The sequence below is a fragment of the Bacillus rossius genome, chromosome 1 (genome assembly GCF_032445375.1).
Source record: "Bacillus rossius redtenbacheri isolate Brsri chromosome 1, Brsri_v3, whole genome shotgun sequence".
Classification (NCBI taxonomy): Eukaryota; Metazoa; Arthropoda; class Insecta; order Phasmatodea; family Bacillidae; genus Bacillus; species Bacillus rossius.
In genome coordinates, this window is record NC_086330.1 from 257,722,747 (window position 1) to 257,742,338 (window position 19,592).

Below are 19,592 nucleotides of genomic sequence, written 5' to 3' on the forward strand. Positions count from 1 at the left end.
GATGAATTTAATACTTGCTTAAAAAGCGAAGCACACCTCGGTCCCGGATACCTACATTTCTTAACTCACATAGGCTCATTATGTTCAAGCTCCGACGGTTGATCAGACCATCAGGCTGAAGCAGAGAGACCTACGAGGGAATTTCACCCCTGAGTTAGTTCGGGTTTGAAACCCGAAAGATCAACAAATTTGGATGAAAAATGGATAATGAAAAAAAATTTAGATGTTTTAAATACATAGCTGTACACCACCTTATAAAGGAAATTAACACCGATCCAAAAAAATATAAAAGTTAATAAATTGTTTACTCAAAATTCATAATTACAAAAATATTATTTATCCTTTACCTTGCATTCTTAGATTAATTGGTAAATTGCTCATAGAAAACTCGACGTTACAAAAAAGGTATAGTACTCTATCTTACAATAAATTCCTCACCTCATGGCTAGCGTAAAAAGTATTGGGGATTCAACCCGTATATATAAACAATTTAATTCAGTAACCTTTCCTTAAAGGCATGAGTGATTGCACACGAAATAAATCTAAACAAAAGCTAGGCACATGGATGTGTGTACTAACACAATAAAATGGTACGTCGAAGTATATTCACTTTGCTTGTGAACGATGCAATAGGATTAGAGTACTTGTTAAAATTACTTATGAGCATATTCTTATTTTATATTATGTAATGAATGGACCCATTTTTAAATTTATTTAATGTATTATTAAAATACTTAATCGTTAATTTTATGATACTTAGAAAATGTAAACAATGGAAGTTTCTTAACATTAGCTAAAACAAAAGGTTTATATTATCATATTATTTGTATTGTTAATATTATTATAAGTTATATAAATATATTATGTTATAATTTACGTTTCCCTAGATTAAGAAAACACTTTGCTGCTAGAATTAATGCAGTATAGATTATTTATAGTGCCTGTCTTGGTGACATTAAAAATTATATTATTAGGACATACAAGGCATGGGTAGTTTGTTTACAAAACACGTGGTACGTGGGTGGAGCACACAGGACAGGAGAGGAGGTTCCGCGCGGTTGGCGGCCCTGTCATGTGGTGAAGAGATAACATGTCGGCGCGCGCAAGACGCCGAGAGACAAAAAATACCACACTGTCCGAAAGGACTTCGATGATCTGTTTTTTTTTTTTTTTACAAAGATGGCCTGTTTTTCAGGCGGATGTGTTAAAAAAAACACAGATAAAAGGAGAAATTTAGACGTACTCAGGGCACTGTCGGCCGTGAGGAACAAACTAGATTGTAACGCATTGTTACGCTGCCGGACACGGGGCAACGGCATGACCTTGCCTCCTCCAGCCGGTGAGGCGTGAAGGGGAGGGGTGAAGAGGATGACAGGGAGAATGACACGCGCGCCTGATAAAGCACGCTGCCTGGTCGTCACACCGACGCGACGGAGGCCGCGCGGTGTCTCACCGCGCGCAAACTCAATCACAGAGGGACGTAAAACTAAAAATAAATTTTAAAATTGAAAAGCAATATAACTACCGGGTGTACCAGCGATCAGTTTACAATATTATTACAAAATTGCTATTATCAAAAATTAATTTAAAAAAAATTTTTTTGTACTTTTATTTTAGATATGCTTATATTATTCAGGTATGCCTATAGACCAAGGAAACCATGCTCTGCTACCAAGTTGTAACACCCCTCGTGCCTCAAAATTGAATTATTTTGGAGTAATTAAAAGGAGCCTTGGAAACTTGCTGGATAAAAAAAAAATAAGTTAAATAAATTGATTTACCAGAGGCGACACGAGGTGGGGAACAAACAAAATTTAGGAACTTCCTGTAACAAGCAAGGAGGAAGTTGGTGTGGATCGTTAAAATCAATAAATAAAAACTACACGATTAACTTGATCTATAGTTTCCCTGTTTTATTTGCCCTGATGAATTATTTTGTTTCCATTACTTTACATACAAAAGGTTTTAACAAGTTTCAAAGATTTTAAAACAAAAAACAAAAGAAAAAAACGAAAATGGGCCGGTCCGCGATTATTTAAAACAATTTACATTCTTAGTTTGAAATATAAACATTTGCATTATGAGTTTCACACCCAAAATTGGATGGATCCGATGATTACATTGATAATTAGTTCTATTCGTTCTACATTTTCTTGAGGAAAACACTGGTCGCTGGTGGGTTGGTCATCCGCTTAAGATAGTTCGTAGCTAGGTAAGGGGGAAATGTTGAATTTACATTACCACCCGGGGTCTTCAAACGATCACGTCGGGTAGTAGAAACGTTTCTTCTAATGTGACCCACAGAACAGGAGGGGGGGGGGGGGCACGAGATGGGAGCAATCAGTCTCTCCCTGTCATCGACCCTGTCTGCAAAAGTCCAAATCAAAACTGATTAGAACTTGTATACAGGCAGTCTATGGGGCAGAAAATGCCCAAAAAAAAATTTAAAGGAAAAAAAAAGGGGGGTCGCGAATTATCACTCACCAAAACAGGGGAGTTGCCCAGTACGCTGCAGTCGTGGAGTCAGCCGGGGTCTGGAGCTCGCGAATTGCGCGGCAGGACGCGGATGATTTCTTCATAATAACAATTAAAAGAGAAAAAAAAATTCGAAGGCAAATAATTAAACTATGCAGACAGACTAATCTACTAGGATTGACTTGAGGGATAGCATCCCTTATTCAAAGCGACTACATAGTCGTTAGCGGTCGGATGAAGTCTTGCAGAGTCTGCCGATTCGCCGATACTCGATGGAGATCTGTCTGCAGACGCGACGTGAGTTGATCTGTGTAGCGGCAAACCGCGTCTCGTAATTAAAAGTGCCCGCCGGCTCTTACAGGTGGAGGGAGGTCTGGGCCGCCGAAAGATTCCGAACTTGCCCGAATGCGGGCGGAAAAAAAACTCTGGCAGGAGTTTTGAAGTTGGCATCACTGGGCGACAGTAGAGAACTCTGTCGGAGGGGTCTGAGTTGAAAACAATCGACTCGCGCCTGGCGTCCATATAACTCAAGGGAAAGCAGGTGCTGCTCTCTGGCGCCCTAGAGGGTAGGCTAGCGGAAAAGTTCGCGACTTGGTCGCTAGGTAGCGCTTGTGATCAGTTTTGGCGCACTCGTTTTTGCGGGTAGACCTTGAGAACGGTCACTGTTGCCCAGGGGGTTACGACCGGTCATTGGTCTTACTTGGAATTGTGAAGGGGGGGGGGGGTGAGGGTAAAATGCAACGCTGCTGGGAATCTACGCCCCGTCTGGGCTGCAGAGGAGCGAACATAACACTAATACGTGATGAAAAAGGCCAATCTCAGCTCGTCTCTGAGAACTGGTAGCCTGCAAGCTACAGGCTTGTCTATGCAGTTAGGGTCACGAAGAGAAATGATATTACAGGCTTGAGGCGTGACTGAAGGCGGGGGAAATGGTAAGCTGTCTGCCAGTCAGGGATTAGGCCAGCAAAGATATCCGATACGCCGATGGGAAAGGGGCTTCAGAGCACTGAGACAAAGTTTAACTCAGAGGAGTACACCAGACTAACAAAGTAAAATCACACTATAGTAGAGCAAATAAAATTTCCACACAAAAAAATTTAAAATCATAATAAAAATTTAAAATATATTGTGTCGAAATTACTAATTAACGGCACAAATTAAAAGGGTTGCTTTTTGTAGTTGACAACGAAAGACTACGGCATTTGAATTGAATTATACTGTTTTTAATGTGGAAGTGACAGAAGATTTAAAAAGAACTAAATAATTAGGAATATCTAACATATGAACACAACATCACATACCTTCTTTCTTACCTTAAATTTTTTTTTTCCGTAGTCAGGTTACAGTTTTAAAAACTTTTTTCTTCAGTGTGCATAAAAATACATGTTTAAACACAAAACTTGTGTAGGAAAGTGAAATGGCTCTTTAAAGTTATTTGTAATCAGTCTCCTTTAATAAATATTGGGTGGTTTGTAAAGGGTATGTTGTATGTTAATAGTCTGAGCTCTCCTCACTAAGTGGCTACCTTAATTTAAAGACTGTTTTTAAGAGGGTTTATTAAATATTTGCACAGAAAATTACACAACATATACATGTATGACTTATGTAATGATGGCCTTTGTACTTAATCATTTTTGCTAGCATTTTGTTGAGTTTGGATATATTTCAATAGCAACTCATAGTATTTTATGATATATATAATTTTTGTTGTAGAATTTGACTTTGGTGGAAAAACCTTTTTATTTTTTCTCATTCTTGTGGCACTACTAAATGTCACAAAAACATACCGTGAAGCATGACAATCATAAATAATGTACACAATATCAGGAGGGAACTACACAGCATATGGCTTACCATGGTAGCACCTTGGAGCTCAACAAAAGGCAAGTTTTACCCAAGATCCCAGCATTGAAGATGACACTGCATGTAAGAAGAGTTTTGCTTTTCATTAATTGGAAAATAAATTAGCCCCTTCACACAAGGTGTGAGCCCTTTGTAACTTGCTGACCAGCAGTTTTAGAAACAAGAGAGGGGATATATGTTATGACAACCTCAATTTTATATTCTAAAGCACAGAAATGAGACAGCATCATGAAGTAAAGTCACATTACACCTCCACGAGGTGGAGGTTTTAACATTTTAAATGTTGGTACAATAGTAAATAAAAGGCTCAAGATACTCTAATTTTTCCCATTCTCCTTCATGAAACTCCTATGTAGGAATGACACATGAGAATAGTGGCATGTTTGAGACTAAGATTGCATAAAGTTCTACATTAAGATGCCTGTGCCTGATATCTTCTGGTGAGAAACGCTGACACCCACATGGAACCGCTAGAGGACAGCTTTGGTGTACATACTATTAATATTTATATATTTATTATTAATTGTACATTGTTACATGCCAACTAATAGTTTGAAAACCTTAGTGGAAGGCACAAAAAAACCACAAAACAGTAGGCAGGCACTGTTACCGGTACTATCTAAACCAGGACAAGAGAAAACCAGTACAAACAAAGATGCATCCGAAGCAAAGAAAGAAAAAAAATTATTATTTATATCCATCAATTGACTTTTTTTTGCTAGAGTTAAATCACATTTCAATCCTTATTTTGGCCATGTGGGCCTATATTATGGTATTATGAATGGTCAGGTGATGTTAATTGTTAATTTTTTTACCTCACCATCACCATATTGTCACGTCTGAAACATTGTAGAAATGGTGTTTGTCCATATCAGATCATGGTTAGTAAATATGAATTATAACCTCTATTGCTAAACACAGTCACTTCCATAAAATACAGTCTTCTAAAACTGTTTCCACAATGGAAACACTATGCCTCAGTTAATGTTTTGGGTGTCCATTCAACATGGTGCATACCATGAGCTGGAAGACAAATAACTTTGCTTGGTTACCATGTAATCCTGTAGATGAGGCTATCCCCTGGTCTACATGTCAGTTACACTGTATTTACACACCTATGTTATTAGGAACAGTGTACATTGTTTAAGTTAAATAAATCCTACATTAGTTATTACAATTTATTAAACTACGTATTGCCTTTTTAGTTTTGCTTTATGCATGTAGCATGTGCTGTTTGTTGCAGGCCTCGAGCTGCGACTCGGCCTACAGTGGTGGGGTGTCGTCAGATCAAGAGAGTGGTGCTCTTCCTTCGCACCAGAGGTAATCCTTTAGTTTTCACTTGCAACACAATGCAGTCTTGCATTAGATCTGTGACTGCTATATGTCCATGAACTCTGAACATTCATAGTTAGTTAATGCTTGACATCAGGCGTACCTAACCTAGCTATAGGTTATTTAATGAGCAATATACTATGTGAGCTGTCTCGACATGCATTCCAGAGTACACTGTACACATGCATATAAGTACTTATTTTTTTCTTGGACACATGCAAAGTTATGTGAATTGCCTCTTTTTTATTTTGAACTTATAATCACAATAAGTATGAGATTTTTAAATGTTACAAATGAATCTTCAAATGTTTAACGTGAAAAGTTATATGTTACCCTGAACCGAGCCCTCCAGTTTTAGCATAGGCAGTAGTGGTATTCTCCAATCAACGAACCTTCAGGAGATTTCAGTGATGTCTCGTAAAACAGTAACGGAATAAATCACATGAAGATTCAAACACTGACTATTTGGGACATTTCAAACTTTAAAAAAAAAAAAAAACTATTATTTCTATTCATTTCATCACACTTACTTATAGTGGGAAAAAATAAATAAAAGTCAAAAACCATAGACTACAACACAAAACACGGACACTCCTTTCCAATGGCCATTAAAATAAGTGAACGCAGTCTATTTGATGCATTTTAAACTTGAAAAAAAAATTACTTTTATTTTTATTCATATCATCACGCGTACTTATAGTGGGAAAAAGTAAATAATAGTCGTAAACCGTGGACTACAACTCAAATCACGGACATTCCTTTCCAATGGCCATTAAAAGAAGTGAATGCTGTAATTGCAACAATGTATAAATCAATAGTCACAATCACTCTACCACCATGCACCACAGTGGTAGCTTACTTCCTGTATGTATCTCTGACGAAACAAACGTTGCAACTCAAAAACTAAAGAAGTAATCTTAAAGAATGATTCTGAATTTAAAATAAAATTAGTAGAAAATGTGTTTAAATTTTTCTGAGTTAGTAAACAGTTTACCTAATTGCCATTAACTATGAAAGTGCATACATAACCAGGGTTTAAATTTGTAAATATGATCTCATTTTATCACTACCGGTATTCTGAAAATTTATAATAAAAAACACATTATTTTGTGAAATTCATTGAATTGGGCAGTATTTTGCAGTTCGCAAAAAGTCTGAATCAATAATTAGAGTAGCTGTTTGTGGGAAATAAGGCAAATAAAAGTTGAAGTGAAAGGTTGGTTAGGTTAGCTTAGCTACATAAAAATAATTTTTTTCCCCTTAGAAAATAAATATATTTTATTAATAATGTTAACAATAATTTTTGTAGCTGACTCAAACCAATCTTTCACTTTAGTATTAATTGTCTAATTTCCCAGAAGGCACTGCACTCTATATTTACCTTTTTTCTATTTGGCTCATTAGAAAACTGATATTTACACAGCCCTACCGATTAGTGTTTTCACCTCAGGCCTTGTTGGCCCATAACCTTAAGTATTCGTGCCATCTTAGCTTACACTAGTTTACACTAGGCGACGTTCTGCGCAGTTGTAATGTTTATGTGGTTATGAGTGACCTTGTTTGTTAGTATCTCTAATGCTGAGCATAATGTCATGGTTAACATTTATAGCAAGAAGAAGCTATTTATTGCAAATGTCGACATTTGTAGTACAGTCAAACCTCTATCTATCTAACTCGCATGTATCGATTGTCCGTGTTTATCATATACTTTCTACGGTCCCGGCAAAATTGCCATACAACTAAGGTTCAAAAAGTCCGCTTTTACCGATGTTCGAATTATCGTTTTGTCCGCATTGATCGTACAAAATATGTGTTCCCGTCACTATAAATTATAATAAATGATCATTTAACCATAAAGATTTTGCAGAAATAACCATTTCTTAGAAAGAAACCATCATAAAAAAAGTAACGATAGTATACAGAAGTAGTAAAAATCACCTTAAATCTGCAGCCATTTTATAATAGCAACGAGTGAACTGTCAACAAACAGTAGATGGCTAACATTGGTGCCATATTTCCGTGAAATCGACTCGTCACAAAACGTTGCCACACTATCGACTTGTATTTATGTACGAAACTTTTTCATGTCGGCTAAAATGGTAACGTAAAAAACGAAACATTTTATACCGTACATATATAAAATCACTTCAAGAGTAAACATGTCCCTATTATGACTGAGCATTGAGACGTCTCATTTATAAGGTACAAAGAAACCAATATGGCGTCCGCTGTGGCGTTGAAAATTTATTGATTCCTGTGCAGCATCGTGGACACATTTCTGTAGGCCGGTATTTCATTGTTCGGGCATGCGATCCTAATCTATGGCACATGTTACTTCCTGATTCTGATAGGTTTTTCATAATTATAATAATAATAATATAATAATAATAATAATAATAATAATAATAATAATATATTACACTTGCAATTGGGCATCCGCCCGGTGGCAAGGAGTTACCACCCCCCAACCACCCTCACTCCTCCCCCCCTCTGGAGCCTCCTTCGTAAGTCCTTCCCTCCTCCCACATCCAGTGTCCTCCCCTCAAGCTCGTTCCACTCTCGCCCCGTCCTCACAAGGAATACCTGCCTTCCTCTCTCCGTCCGTCTCCATTCCCTCTTAATCTTCCACTCATGATCCCTCCTTCCTTGATACAGCCCTCTGTTCAATCTAGCTCCCAGCTTTCCTCAGCCCCTTTCCCCCCCGAATTACTTTATGCATTCTCACTAGCCTTTCTACTTTCCTCCTTTTTTGCAGCGTGTCCCACCCCAGCTCCTTCATCATCACCGATGGTATGTATGTTTCCCCCATCCTGCCTTCGCCTTCCCTTCTTCTCCACATATTTGTCACCCATATCGCTGCCTTGCGCTGCACCCTCTCCAACTCCTCAATTTCTTTCTCCACATAGGGGTCCCACACCGCCGCGGCATATTCCAACACTGGCCTTACCAATGTTGCGTACGCCTTTTCCTTATTTTCCTACCTGTCCCTTTCAGTGTCCTGCTAAGCAGCCCCAACCCACTCCTGCCCTTCTTCACCACCTTTTTGACCTGCTTTCCCCACCCCAAGTCGTTCTGCAGGATCACTCCCAGGTACTTATAATCCTCAGCTTCCTGGATCACCTGTCCCTTCCAGTAGTACACTTTTCCCTCCACCCTTCTCTTCCTCGTGAACCTCACCACCTTTGTCTTCCCTACGTTTATCCCCATTTCATTTTCTCTCGACCAGCACTCCAGTTTCTCCAGGTCATCTGCCAGGTGCGCCCCTTCCCCCACAGTTTCATAGAGCACACAATCATCCGCACACAACCGTAGCCTACTTATCAACCCCTCCCCTACATCATTCATCATGATCAGGAAGAGCAGGGGTCCCATGACACTTCCCTGTGGTACCCCTGACGTAACATTTCCCCCTTCTGACCATTCCTTACCCACTCTCACTCGCTGGATCCTGTCCCTCAAGAAGTCCCCTGTCCAATTTACCACCAATTGTCCTCTATCAACCCCTCCACCTTTTCCATCACCCTCCTGTGCGTCACCCTGTCAAACACCTTCTCAAAATCTATAAAAATAGCATCTACCTGCTTTCCCTCATCCACTGCCTCCGCCAAGTCCTCCAGCAGCCTCGCCATCTGCGTTTCACAGGAGTAACCCCTCCGGAAGCCACGCTGCCTCTCATCCATCCAGTCCCTTTCCTCCACCCTTTCTACTATATACCTCACTACCAGCCTCTCCATCGCCTTGCCTACGTTTGACGTCAAGCTGACCGGCCTATAGTTTTCCGGGTGTGCCTTATTTCCACTCCCTTTATAGATGGGCACCACCACAGCCTCTTTCCACTATCTCGGCAGTTTTCCCTCCTCCAGTGACTGCGCATACAGTACTTGCAGATACTTCCCGATCACCTTCCCTCCCAGCTTGAGGTGACTGTTTCCTATCCCATCTGGCCAACCACCTTCCTCACATTCAGTCTCCTCAACTCCCTTAATACATCATCCCTCTGTATTTCCAACCCTCTCTCTCCCCCTGACTTCTCCCCTTGTGCTCCACACCATACTCCCCCGTTTACAAAAACCGATAAGTATTGCTCCTGCAACAAACAAGCCTTTTCTAGGTCACTCACACACTCTTGCTCTTCTCTCCCCTTTAATACCGCTAGTCCCTTCTCCCCCTTTATTCTCCTTACATATCGGTACAGATCCACCCAGTTTCCCCGCCCCCCATTCTCCATCAACCTTTCCATGTATGCATCCCTTGCTTCCCTAGTTTTCTTTCCCAGTTCCTTCGCCAGCTCCTTCATTTCTACGTTTAACCCCTCCCCACCTCGCTTCTTGGGTCTTGCGTGGAGCCTGCTGCACTTTCTCTTTAACACCTTTACCTCCTGTCCATAGTAGGGTGGGTCGCCTCCCTTTCCTACCCTCCTTTGGGGTACGAAGCACTCCACCATTCGCTCCAATATGCCCCTCAAAGCCTCCCACTTCCCACTTCCCTTCTAGTTATTTTTTTTTTCAATTGATTAAACTTTAATGACAAGTAACTGATACATTTCTGACACTAATTTTGAGGTTGAAATATTTTTTTTTTTAAATCTAAGAGTGAAGTCCACATCTATTGAATTTCCGCATCTACTGAATATTTTTTGTTGGTCCCCTGAAAAACGATACATAGAGGTTTGACTGTAGTAACTGCCGAGTTGAAATGAGAAAGACCAACACAGACCAATTCACGCACCTTCCTCAATAAATCTTGATATGCTTCTCAGGTTCAGTTGGGCCTATGTTAACTTCAGTATGCCGTATGTGTAGATACATTTGCTTGATCCGAATTGTAAAGGATTTGTAAAAGGTATTTTGTAACCATCATTGTTATTGTGTAATCAGCAAAACTCACGGGTGTGTAATATCTTAGCAGCTATTGTTATTCTAGTAAGGAACTACAAAGCCTGTACATGTATGTATTTATTAATACAAAACATTGTCTCTTTGTGAAATCAAAACTACTTATGATAAAAATGCATCTCCTTTACAAGGGTGAGAATCTTAAGGAATTCATAGATGCCAGCATGGATACATGCAAGATAAATCATACTTGTGTTCAACTCTTTTGAATTTTGACTATTGTGACATATGTATATATGGTTTATGACCAATGTGCTCAGGTAGTGATGATATTAGTTCTGAGCCAGTGCTGATACCAATACCAGATATTAAAATCAAACCTGTTTTTAGAATCCCATAACTACCACAGCTCAATGTTTTTATCAGCGAATCACAGTTTTAGATAGAAAGTAAGCATTAAAATTGAATATGTGAATAGTATAAATGAACAAATAGACACTTGAGCAGAGTAATTGCAAGTTATGGTGAAATAAGAGTAGACAGCAGGGAGGCATGTATTAAAAGGAGGAGGTTATAAAAGAAGACAGTGTGAGTGAAGGGTGTATGGAGCTTAGAACAGGGTGTAAAGGTAGACTTGCTGAGGGATGTGGCAACTGTGCCAGAGGTGCTAGGCAGGTCTGTTCCTTATCTTCATGGGTGGTGGAGGGTTTCACGTCAAGTCTCGTCCCCTGCGACTTATGTCCCTGTGGTGGGAGTACGTGAGGCAATAGGTGTTCTTCGCCCGCTGCCCCTAGCAGGTTGGCATGCTCCACTCACTGCCAGAGTCTCCTAGCCTCAGACACTTCTTGGTTGTATCAAAGCATGCCCATATCAGGCGCGCCACTACAGGAGCTATGGCAGGGCTTCGTTTGGCTGGAGAAGGCTCGATACACCAGTTACATTATTCATAATAATTAGTGCTTAAAACTGGAGTTATATTTAAATAATTTAATAAAGCTGTTTACAAATTTTTAAATTTTATTACCACTTATCATTTGGTCAGAGCTGTTTCCATGGTAGTCTGAAGCCGAAGCCCGTGTGAGGCATGCCTCCCTTGTCAGTGCAGGAGAACATTCTGCAAAGCAGTGTCTGTGCCGTGATGGCCGGACAGTACGTGCTGGGCTGTAGTGAGAAGTTGGATGCGTGTGGGTGTGGAATACAGCTGATTACCTAACTGCAATTGCCTGATCACATACTTACATGTACATAGAATTTAAGATTACATCACCTGAAAAACATTTATGCATTACAACTGAAGTTAAAAATTAAGACAGTGTAAGAGAGTTATAATTAATTTATTGACTGAAACATTTGTACTCAACTAAGGGTGTGGTTGCTTGACAGACAGGATGATGTTCACTATGTGAAGTTCGTCCATGATATAACAGAGGATGTGCTGCGACGCGGTGTGTTCAGCAACAAGGGCTTGCAGCTGCTGTTCCAACAACACATCAGCAACAACGAGTCTCACTTGGACAAGGTAAGGCCACGACCCACAGTTAATGACCAATTCTTTCACTATGGAGTTACATGATCCGAGATTGTAGTATCTTGTGATATAGGATAGGCATACTACACTGTTGCACTGGTTGAGGTATCCACACTATCTCAGATTGATTTATATTGTAGTGATCTTCCAGTTTAAGAACTTTCAGGGATGATTAAAAATTTTTTGGTTCAATATCCGCAAATTAATGTTGTTGCCCTCCTTTAAGCTCTCACCCGAGGGTGCAGAAGTCAGATAGGCAGTCTTCTTTCATGCTCCCCACCACAGGGTGGCTGGGGAGCAGGTGGCTCAGCTGGTTCCTACCATCGACGCTCCCACGGCCCGGTGTGGACATGACTGGTGCATTCAGTTGGAATGGAACAAGATTAATTAAAAATAACTCAACAACTAATTCAAAAATAATACACATTTATTAAAAACAATGTAAATTTTAAAATCGGTCTTAACATATTGAAAGTATTTATAAAATACAGTAAAAACGTGGTTGCTACGACCCTTCACGGTTGCTGAGAATAGGGTCGAAATAGGAAGGGGGAGGGGTGGTTCATAATGAACATTTTAGACAGCCTGACCTCCCCTCACCATCGAACCCTTACGTAAAAATTTCAGATTTTTCACATCAAGTCTGTGTTCAGGCGTGTTTGGCAATTAATTGACAAGTTTTCAAACTCAAATATAAATTTATTTTAATAATAGATGTCTTCCAAAAATGAAAAATACCCAAGAAAAGCATATTGGACTACTTACTGTCACCAAACAAAGTATAAACACTGTAACTGACTCTCATGCTACTAATAAAAATAAATGCCCAAGTGGCTGTAAAAGAAACGGAAGTGTGTGTGAGCAATAGGGGAGCTAAGTAAATAACAATAATAACATCAGAGGGAGCAACGAGAGGCCAGACCAACTAATTTATATTTTCCCCTAAAACAATTGGGGGGAAAGAGGATCGTTATTTGTTTTAAATAAATACTGCAAATATGTCTTGACATTCTGCATTTATCAAAAAAAATCTTTAGTTATGACGTTACTCTAGATGCACAACATCGTGGTGAGAAATAAAAAAAATTCACATAGATAGGTTAAGTAGCGCAGTTACATATAATAACCATTACATTAATTTAGGTTAAACTAGGGCCGGCCCGCAAATTACTGTACAATGCATAATACTAAGTTACAATAATACAAATATCATAATAAATTTAACATTTAACAAAACAATCCTAATTTTGTTTTAAAATTTTGCTGTCTTATGCACTTTTATATTAACAAAAAATGTACATTATTTCATTTTGTGTCCGAAATTGCCATGCTGTCCACCACGCACGTAAATTTTAACTTTTCCAATGCTTATAAAGGACAGTAGATTCAGAAGCTTGAGGAGGGGGGGGGAGGTCCTTGCCGCGGGAATAGGCTCGTGATGCCGGCTACTCGTACGCTGTTACTTGGAAACTGTTACGTGGATGGTGGTCCTTGGATCTTGGACTTGGATCAGTATCTTGAACTCTTGGACCCTTCCTGCAACAGAAATGCATTCTTGCGAATAAGACCTGTTTGCAGACAGTCCCGAAAATCATTGGCCTAAAAGGCCTGAAAAGGGTGGGGGAATCTAGTGAAGAGAAAATAAACACTCACCAAAGCAGGGTGGATGATGCCGTCACTCAGGGTGGTGTCGCGCATTGGAGTCCCGACCCACGTGACGCGATTTTTACAAAGAATTCCATCATTTAATATAATTTAAATAAAACCAGAAAAAGAAAATTACTCTAACACTTCTACTATTGAAAGCTCTACTGGCTGGCTAAACAATTCTATCTAAATTAGGGGGTTCATCCCTCGTAGTCTGTTGATTACATAGTACAAGTGACGACGGTCTTCTTGGCGGAGACGAGCGTCGACGATTATGGTATTACCAGCCAGAAAGGACCCGTGCGCCGAAGTCCCTGCTGGTGGGGGGAAACATTGTAATTTTCACGGGCGCTCAGGCCCAGAACAAAAGGTGGGGGTGTGGGAGGATACGGAAGGTAGCCGAAGATGCCCGGAGGGCTAAGCTGGCGGAAAAAGAGCTGGCCACGCACTCACCAGTGTCGCGGGCGGACTAAGGTCGCAATCCCACCGCGACTGCTCCCAAAGTCAACTATGACAAGCTGTCACTTATGGAAGGTATGAGTAGTGTGCTCTGTTGGCCAAGAGGTGAAACTGGCTGGAGGGTCACAGAAACGTCTGCTAGAGTGCACTGGGCGCACTCGCAACCAGCGGACAGAGCTAGGTTATCGACTTAGGTGAACGACTACATCATTTTCTACTAATGGCAAAGGAATTGTACCCGCCTCTAACTTAGGTGAGTTTTTAATGTTTCAAATTTTAATGTTTTATTTGTTATTCGGATATTGTTGCGCAAGTAATAATAAAAAAAATTACTTGAGTTCCTACTGTTCATCCTTTGTCCTCGTTTGTTAGGTCAGGTCAGTTACATTATAAATACTTTAAAACTAAACAACCATTAAAATTAATTCATATTAATTTTAATGTCTGCTTAGTTTGAAAGTATTTATAATGAAGCTGACCTGACCTAATCGACCATTTTAATTAATCAGGCATTCATGAACACACAGCAAAATAAAAAAATTGCGGCGGTCGAATGATAAACACAGGTCTTGTATTGCAAAATAAGAACGGCGATATCTCCTAAAGTATTTGGAATTTCCTATCTCCGTCGGGTTTAATGAAAAGAGGAAGTGAAAGAGCATATAATAAAAGTATTTTCGGATTTTTAACATTTACTTTCGCAAATACAGCTAAACTACATATTTACCATTACAACTATTCGACTTCGAAACTATTCGCATTCTATTCAAAAAATTTACTATTCGATTCGAAAATATTTGACCATCAAAATCCACTATTCGCACACCCCTAGTCAAAACTTGCTATGTCGCCTGGGAAAAGCGTCGTGTGGACTGTCCCTAGGCGTTCCTGCGGACTGTAATATGCTCCTCGACGTGCTGCCAAACAGCTTATCTATGCTTGCCTCTGAGAAATGAAAGATGCTAGCGGTGGGCTCGGGGTAGCGTTCGTTAGCACGAAAAGTCATACTGTTACAGGGAGAAAACGTGATGCAAACTGCGTCTACTGTATCTAATTGGGTCTGCGAACAATCGCAGGTGCACTGGGTTGCACAAGATTACGTCAGAGAGTACAGTAATGGAATCAAAATTAAATGAAATTAAAAATGCAACTTTATTTTTTCGGTTTCCTTCTTTAAAAATGAAAAATTAAACTTAAAATTCTAAACTTGTGCCCAAAAATTATGATAAACGGCACAACACGGCCAATGCGTTGCACAACGGTATCTTTTAAAGAGATCTAAGTCAATTTGACACAGATTTCATAAGGAAAATAAAAACAATTTTCATTAAATGTTAATTTATTAGACATGGGCCGTTGCTAGAGAGGTCAAGGTTAAGTGTTGTGACATCACTTTGTTATCGCTCATGCGAGGGTGCAAGAAGTAGAATATTTAGAAGTATGATGGAGGAGAATGCAGGGAAGGATAGACGGCAGCCAATGTGTTTACTGTTTGGGGAAAAAAGGCAAAGGTTTTTTTTATGACACTGTGAAGTATCCTTTTTTTGTCAACCCATTAGAAATAATAATTGCTTGAGCTATCAAAATAAACATCTCCGGTGGCAGTTTAAAAGAAGGTCAAAAGAACAGGCATGCAAGCTCGAAAACATGTCATAGCATTTCAGAATAACAGATTCCTAACATCTTATGTTTATAGCCGAACGTTTTCTACCTGATATTTACAAGTTTCTTAGCCACTTTTTGAACGAAACTAACCACTTGGGGATAGTGTTGTGCCCTGTTTAGGGTCACATATGTAGTTTTTATGACTCTCTTCTCGGTAGAATTAAGTAAGCCGATAACGCGGTTGTTACGTCTCTGACCAACCATGAGTCTTTTTATGTATTAGTTTCCTCTTAAATTACGTTGCTGAATGTAGTGGCAAATAACACCTCCAACATGAATAACCCTAAAAAAATCCAGAAATATAATTTTCCCTGTCAAAAGGAAGGGAAAAAATCGTAGCGATCCTGCAACTTTTCTCGAATTTTGGGATTGCACACAGCCTTTTTTCTACTCACTTTACACAATTTAGAAGTCTGTTTACTATATAAAAAATTGTGCAAGTTGTCAACATCTGTTCACAATATCTATTCTAAAGTGCAACAGAATCGGAGAAAAAAACAATAAGGCAAGAAACAGTAATCAAAATCGTGCAAATCTAAGTTAGAATTTATTACAGTAGCATACCGAGAAGGTAGTGTGGCCAAAAGCAAGTGATATCAATGGTTTGTAGAAGGCTGACAGGTGCTAGGCAGCACATCAGACATGTCTTTGGTACGTGGGAGGAAAAGATCAGGAAGGAGGAGGGGGTAGCCACTGCATCATGTGCACTACAGCGCTCTCCAAGACAGGATGGCCACAGACCGGGAAAACTGGGGAAAAGTCAGGGATTTTTTTTTATGGGTCAGGGAATTTTTTGAGATAAGCTATTATGGTTTCGTCAATGGCCATAGGTTATAAAAATGTGAGTTAGCTGTATAATTTAAAAAATTGTGTGTACATATTACCATATTCATCCAATTATCCAAGTAGAATTTCTTTTTAAATGTGTGTTTAAAAGCCTGGTGTGCGGCTTATTCAAAACTTGACGACGCTACAAGGCAATGCTGCATAGTAAAAGTTCCTTTAAGCTTTAATGTAGGTTAACCTGCTGTTGGTTAAATTACGACAGAGAACTTGAATGTGGTTTTAAAGTGTGTATATTTGTGTAAAAGACATTTAATATTGTGTCCAAACTTTTAGTAGTAAACACAATATTTTCGGTCGGTATGGCACTCATTATTTTTCATTCATGACCAATTTTTTCCTCTCTTCAAGGTAAACATATCATTCACAATTAATCCATAAAATAATTTTATTCTAATATCTGTGTAAACGTTTGTACAATTTACTTCATCAGTTTTAGTGGAAGTACTGAAGTATTGAAACTTAATAGTATTCTTGCGGCAACAATATATTGTGGAAAAAATAACTGAGAGATGTCGACAACGGTACTGAGAATGCTACATTATTTTTACAGGAAACCTTTAAACCATTTTATAATATGCAAGTCCGGAAAAAAATATTAAATAGAAAGATGAAATATGATTCTAAGGTCTATGTGAGGCTTATTCTAATCAAATATTTTTGGTTGTGGTCTAAATATCATGGGTGCAAGGTTTATTCAAGTAATTTTTAAGGCGAGCCACTTTTCTGTAAAAAATTTAATTGGAATCTCCAAGTAGCATTTTTTTACTTCTTAACATGTTTTACAAAATTCCTTAAGCGAGTGTTGTGATACAAGTGGTGAGGTTAGGTTACATATCACAATTACTGTGATATGAAAATGATCAGTTCAGTTAGCTACATTAAAAATCCTGAAATATTGTTTTAACAATTTGTTAGGAATTACCAGTATAATGTAGCTAACTTAAACAAACAAACATCCTTACTATTTTATAGTGTTTTTAATGAAGATAATCAACAGTTAACACAATTTAAAAGTAAATCTAAAGTAGGTAACATAACCTAAACAACTGTCCACGCTATTGAGTGTTTTTAATGAGGCTAACCTAACCACTAACCAACCATTCTTACAATTTTACTCTTTCATTTACATAACTTAACTACTTAAAATGGCCAATTACTGGTAAACTACTTGTAGTATTACAACAAACTCTTGGATAGTAATTGGAAAAAAAAACAATGTCAGGGGAAAAAAACTATTATTTTGGATTTTTTTTATAATATTTGAGGAAAAGTGGCTCTCCTTTGGAATTACTGCATTTTATTTTGGTAACTTCATTGACTGCTACAAATCATTTAGGTTACTTACATAATCTCATAATGTTATTACTTTAGGGAGTTTTGTACATGGATAATAAACTAGAAATACATATTATCACATTTATATTGCCCTACCTTTAATAAAATTAATTTCAATCTTTGTTTACTCATTTGTCTTTTGAATATTTGCAGTTGAAAACAGAATATTGATTAATTTTTAAAAGTAAAAGTAGTGTAACAGTGCAAAATAATGGTTAGGGAAAATTATAATCTGGTCAGGGAAAACCTGGAAAAGTCAGAGAATTTCATTTAAGATTTTGTGTGGCCACCCTGCAAGAGAAACACAGCGCAACGTGCTTCAAATAAATTTTCAGCCATTTTCCTTTAAAATTTAGACTTTGTTTTTGCTAACAAAATTTTTCGCATTTGCTTGAAAAGGGGTCATAATAAATGGGGTCGTAATAATGGGTTTTTACTGTAGATGTTAGCGGTCGAAACAACTTATATTTACACTCAAGCCATGACTTATTCACTTTAAAAGTACTCACAGACAATAAAATTCAAAGAGCTTCCCCAACCTTTACCCTAACTATTTAGATGTGATGCTTACAATTATCTTAAACCTTATATATGATTACTCCTTAGATGTGACTGTTAAGTTCTCTTAAGAGAACAGTTTTCCTGAATGTAATGACGACTCAAACTAACCGACTTGTTTCCTCTGAGGGGCAGCACCTATTCCCCCCCTTCCCCTCCGCCCTTGTGAGGACCACTCAACCAATAATGCCTGCTTAAGAAGCCTCTGTTTCAGCTTCGCTATATCAAAATTTCATAACCGGGTCGGAATAGCTCAGTTGCTGCCTGTTTCGTCAGTGGCAAGCAAGTGCAGCCCATGCTACTTATGACTCAGTATGATAGCCGTGCCAGGCGCACAGCTCTGGTAGTGCCATACGGAGGAATGTAGTTCACTAGCAAAACAAGCGCCCACGCATGCCGTCACACCACTGCTACCAAGTTGCTCCACCGTGGCTCAGAGTTTGAATCAAGGAACAATAAAATTTAAACAAGACATTACTGGAAATTTCTGAAACATGACGATGGGAAAAGTATCCAAGCATTTGAAAACCACCAGGTCAACCTGCAGTGATGGAGCTATACCTGGTCATGTGACACGATGTGTGTTTAAGATGTTGGTTTTCTTACCACATCTTAAGGCTTGTTCTCATTTTCCATGTTGGTCATTTCCATTTATTACCATTACTATTAATTAAGGGCTGTTCCCACAATCACAAAAGCTTTCTTGCATTTTATATTTTGACTTAGTTTTCTCAACAGATATGTGCAAAATGTTATTTCATAGTAGTTGCAAGTCATGCAAGTGATTATAGTTACATTCACTTGCATGGCATTTTACAGCTCAATGCATCATAAAAATCCAGTGCAAAAGTTTGTGACACAAACAAATGCAAAGAAGCTGTCTGAAGAAATTGACAGAATAACCTCTTATTTAAGAGTAATGACAAGAAAATGAAATAACCACTTGGCAAATGAGACCAAACCTTAAAAAGAATCTCTTCTTACTTTTATTGGTATAGGAATCAGTGTTTAGTTAAGCAATGGTTTAGAAAAATATGGCTGGTTATATT

At 38.7% G+C, this 19,592-nt stretch overlaps 1 protein-coding gene across 2 annotated transcripts in view; it reads left to right on the forward strand.

The window, feature by feature from the left end:
* Positions 1-19,592, forward strand: part of LOC134527503 (spermatogenesis-associated protein 7-like) — a 126,254-nt gene that overhangs the window by 95,867 nt on the left and 10,795 nt on the right. For both annotated transcript variants that reach the window (XM_063360228.1, XM_063360227.1), the window contains exons 7-8: positions 5,582-5,658; positions 11,889-12,024. In XM_063360228.1, coding sequence (XP_063216298.1) covers positions 5,582-5,658; positions 11,889-12,024 — 213 coding nt within the window. The remainder of the gene's footprint in view (positions 1-5,581; positions 5,659-11,888; positions 12,025-19,592) is intronic.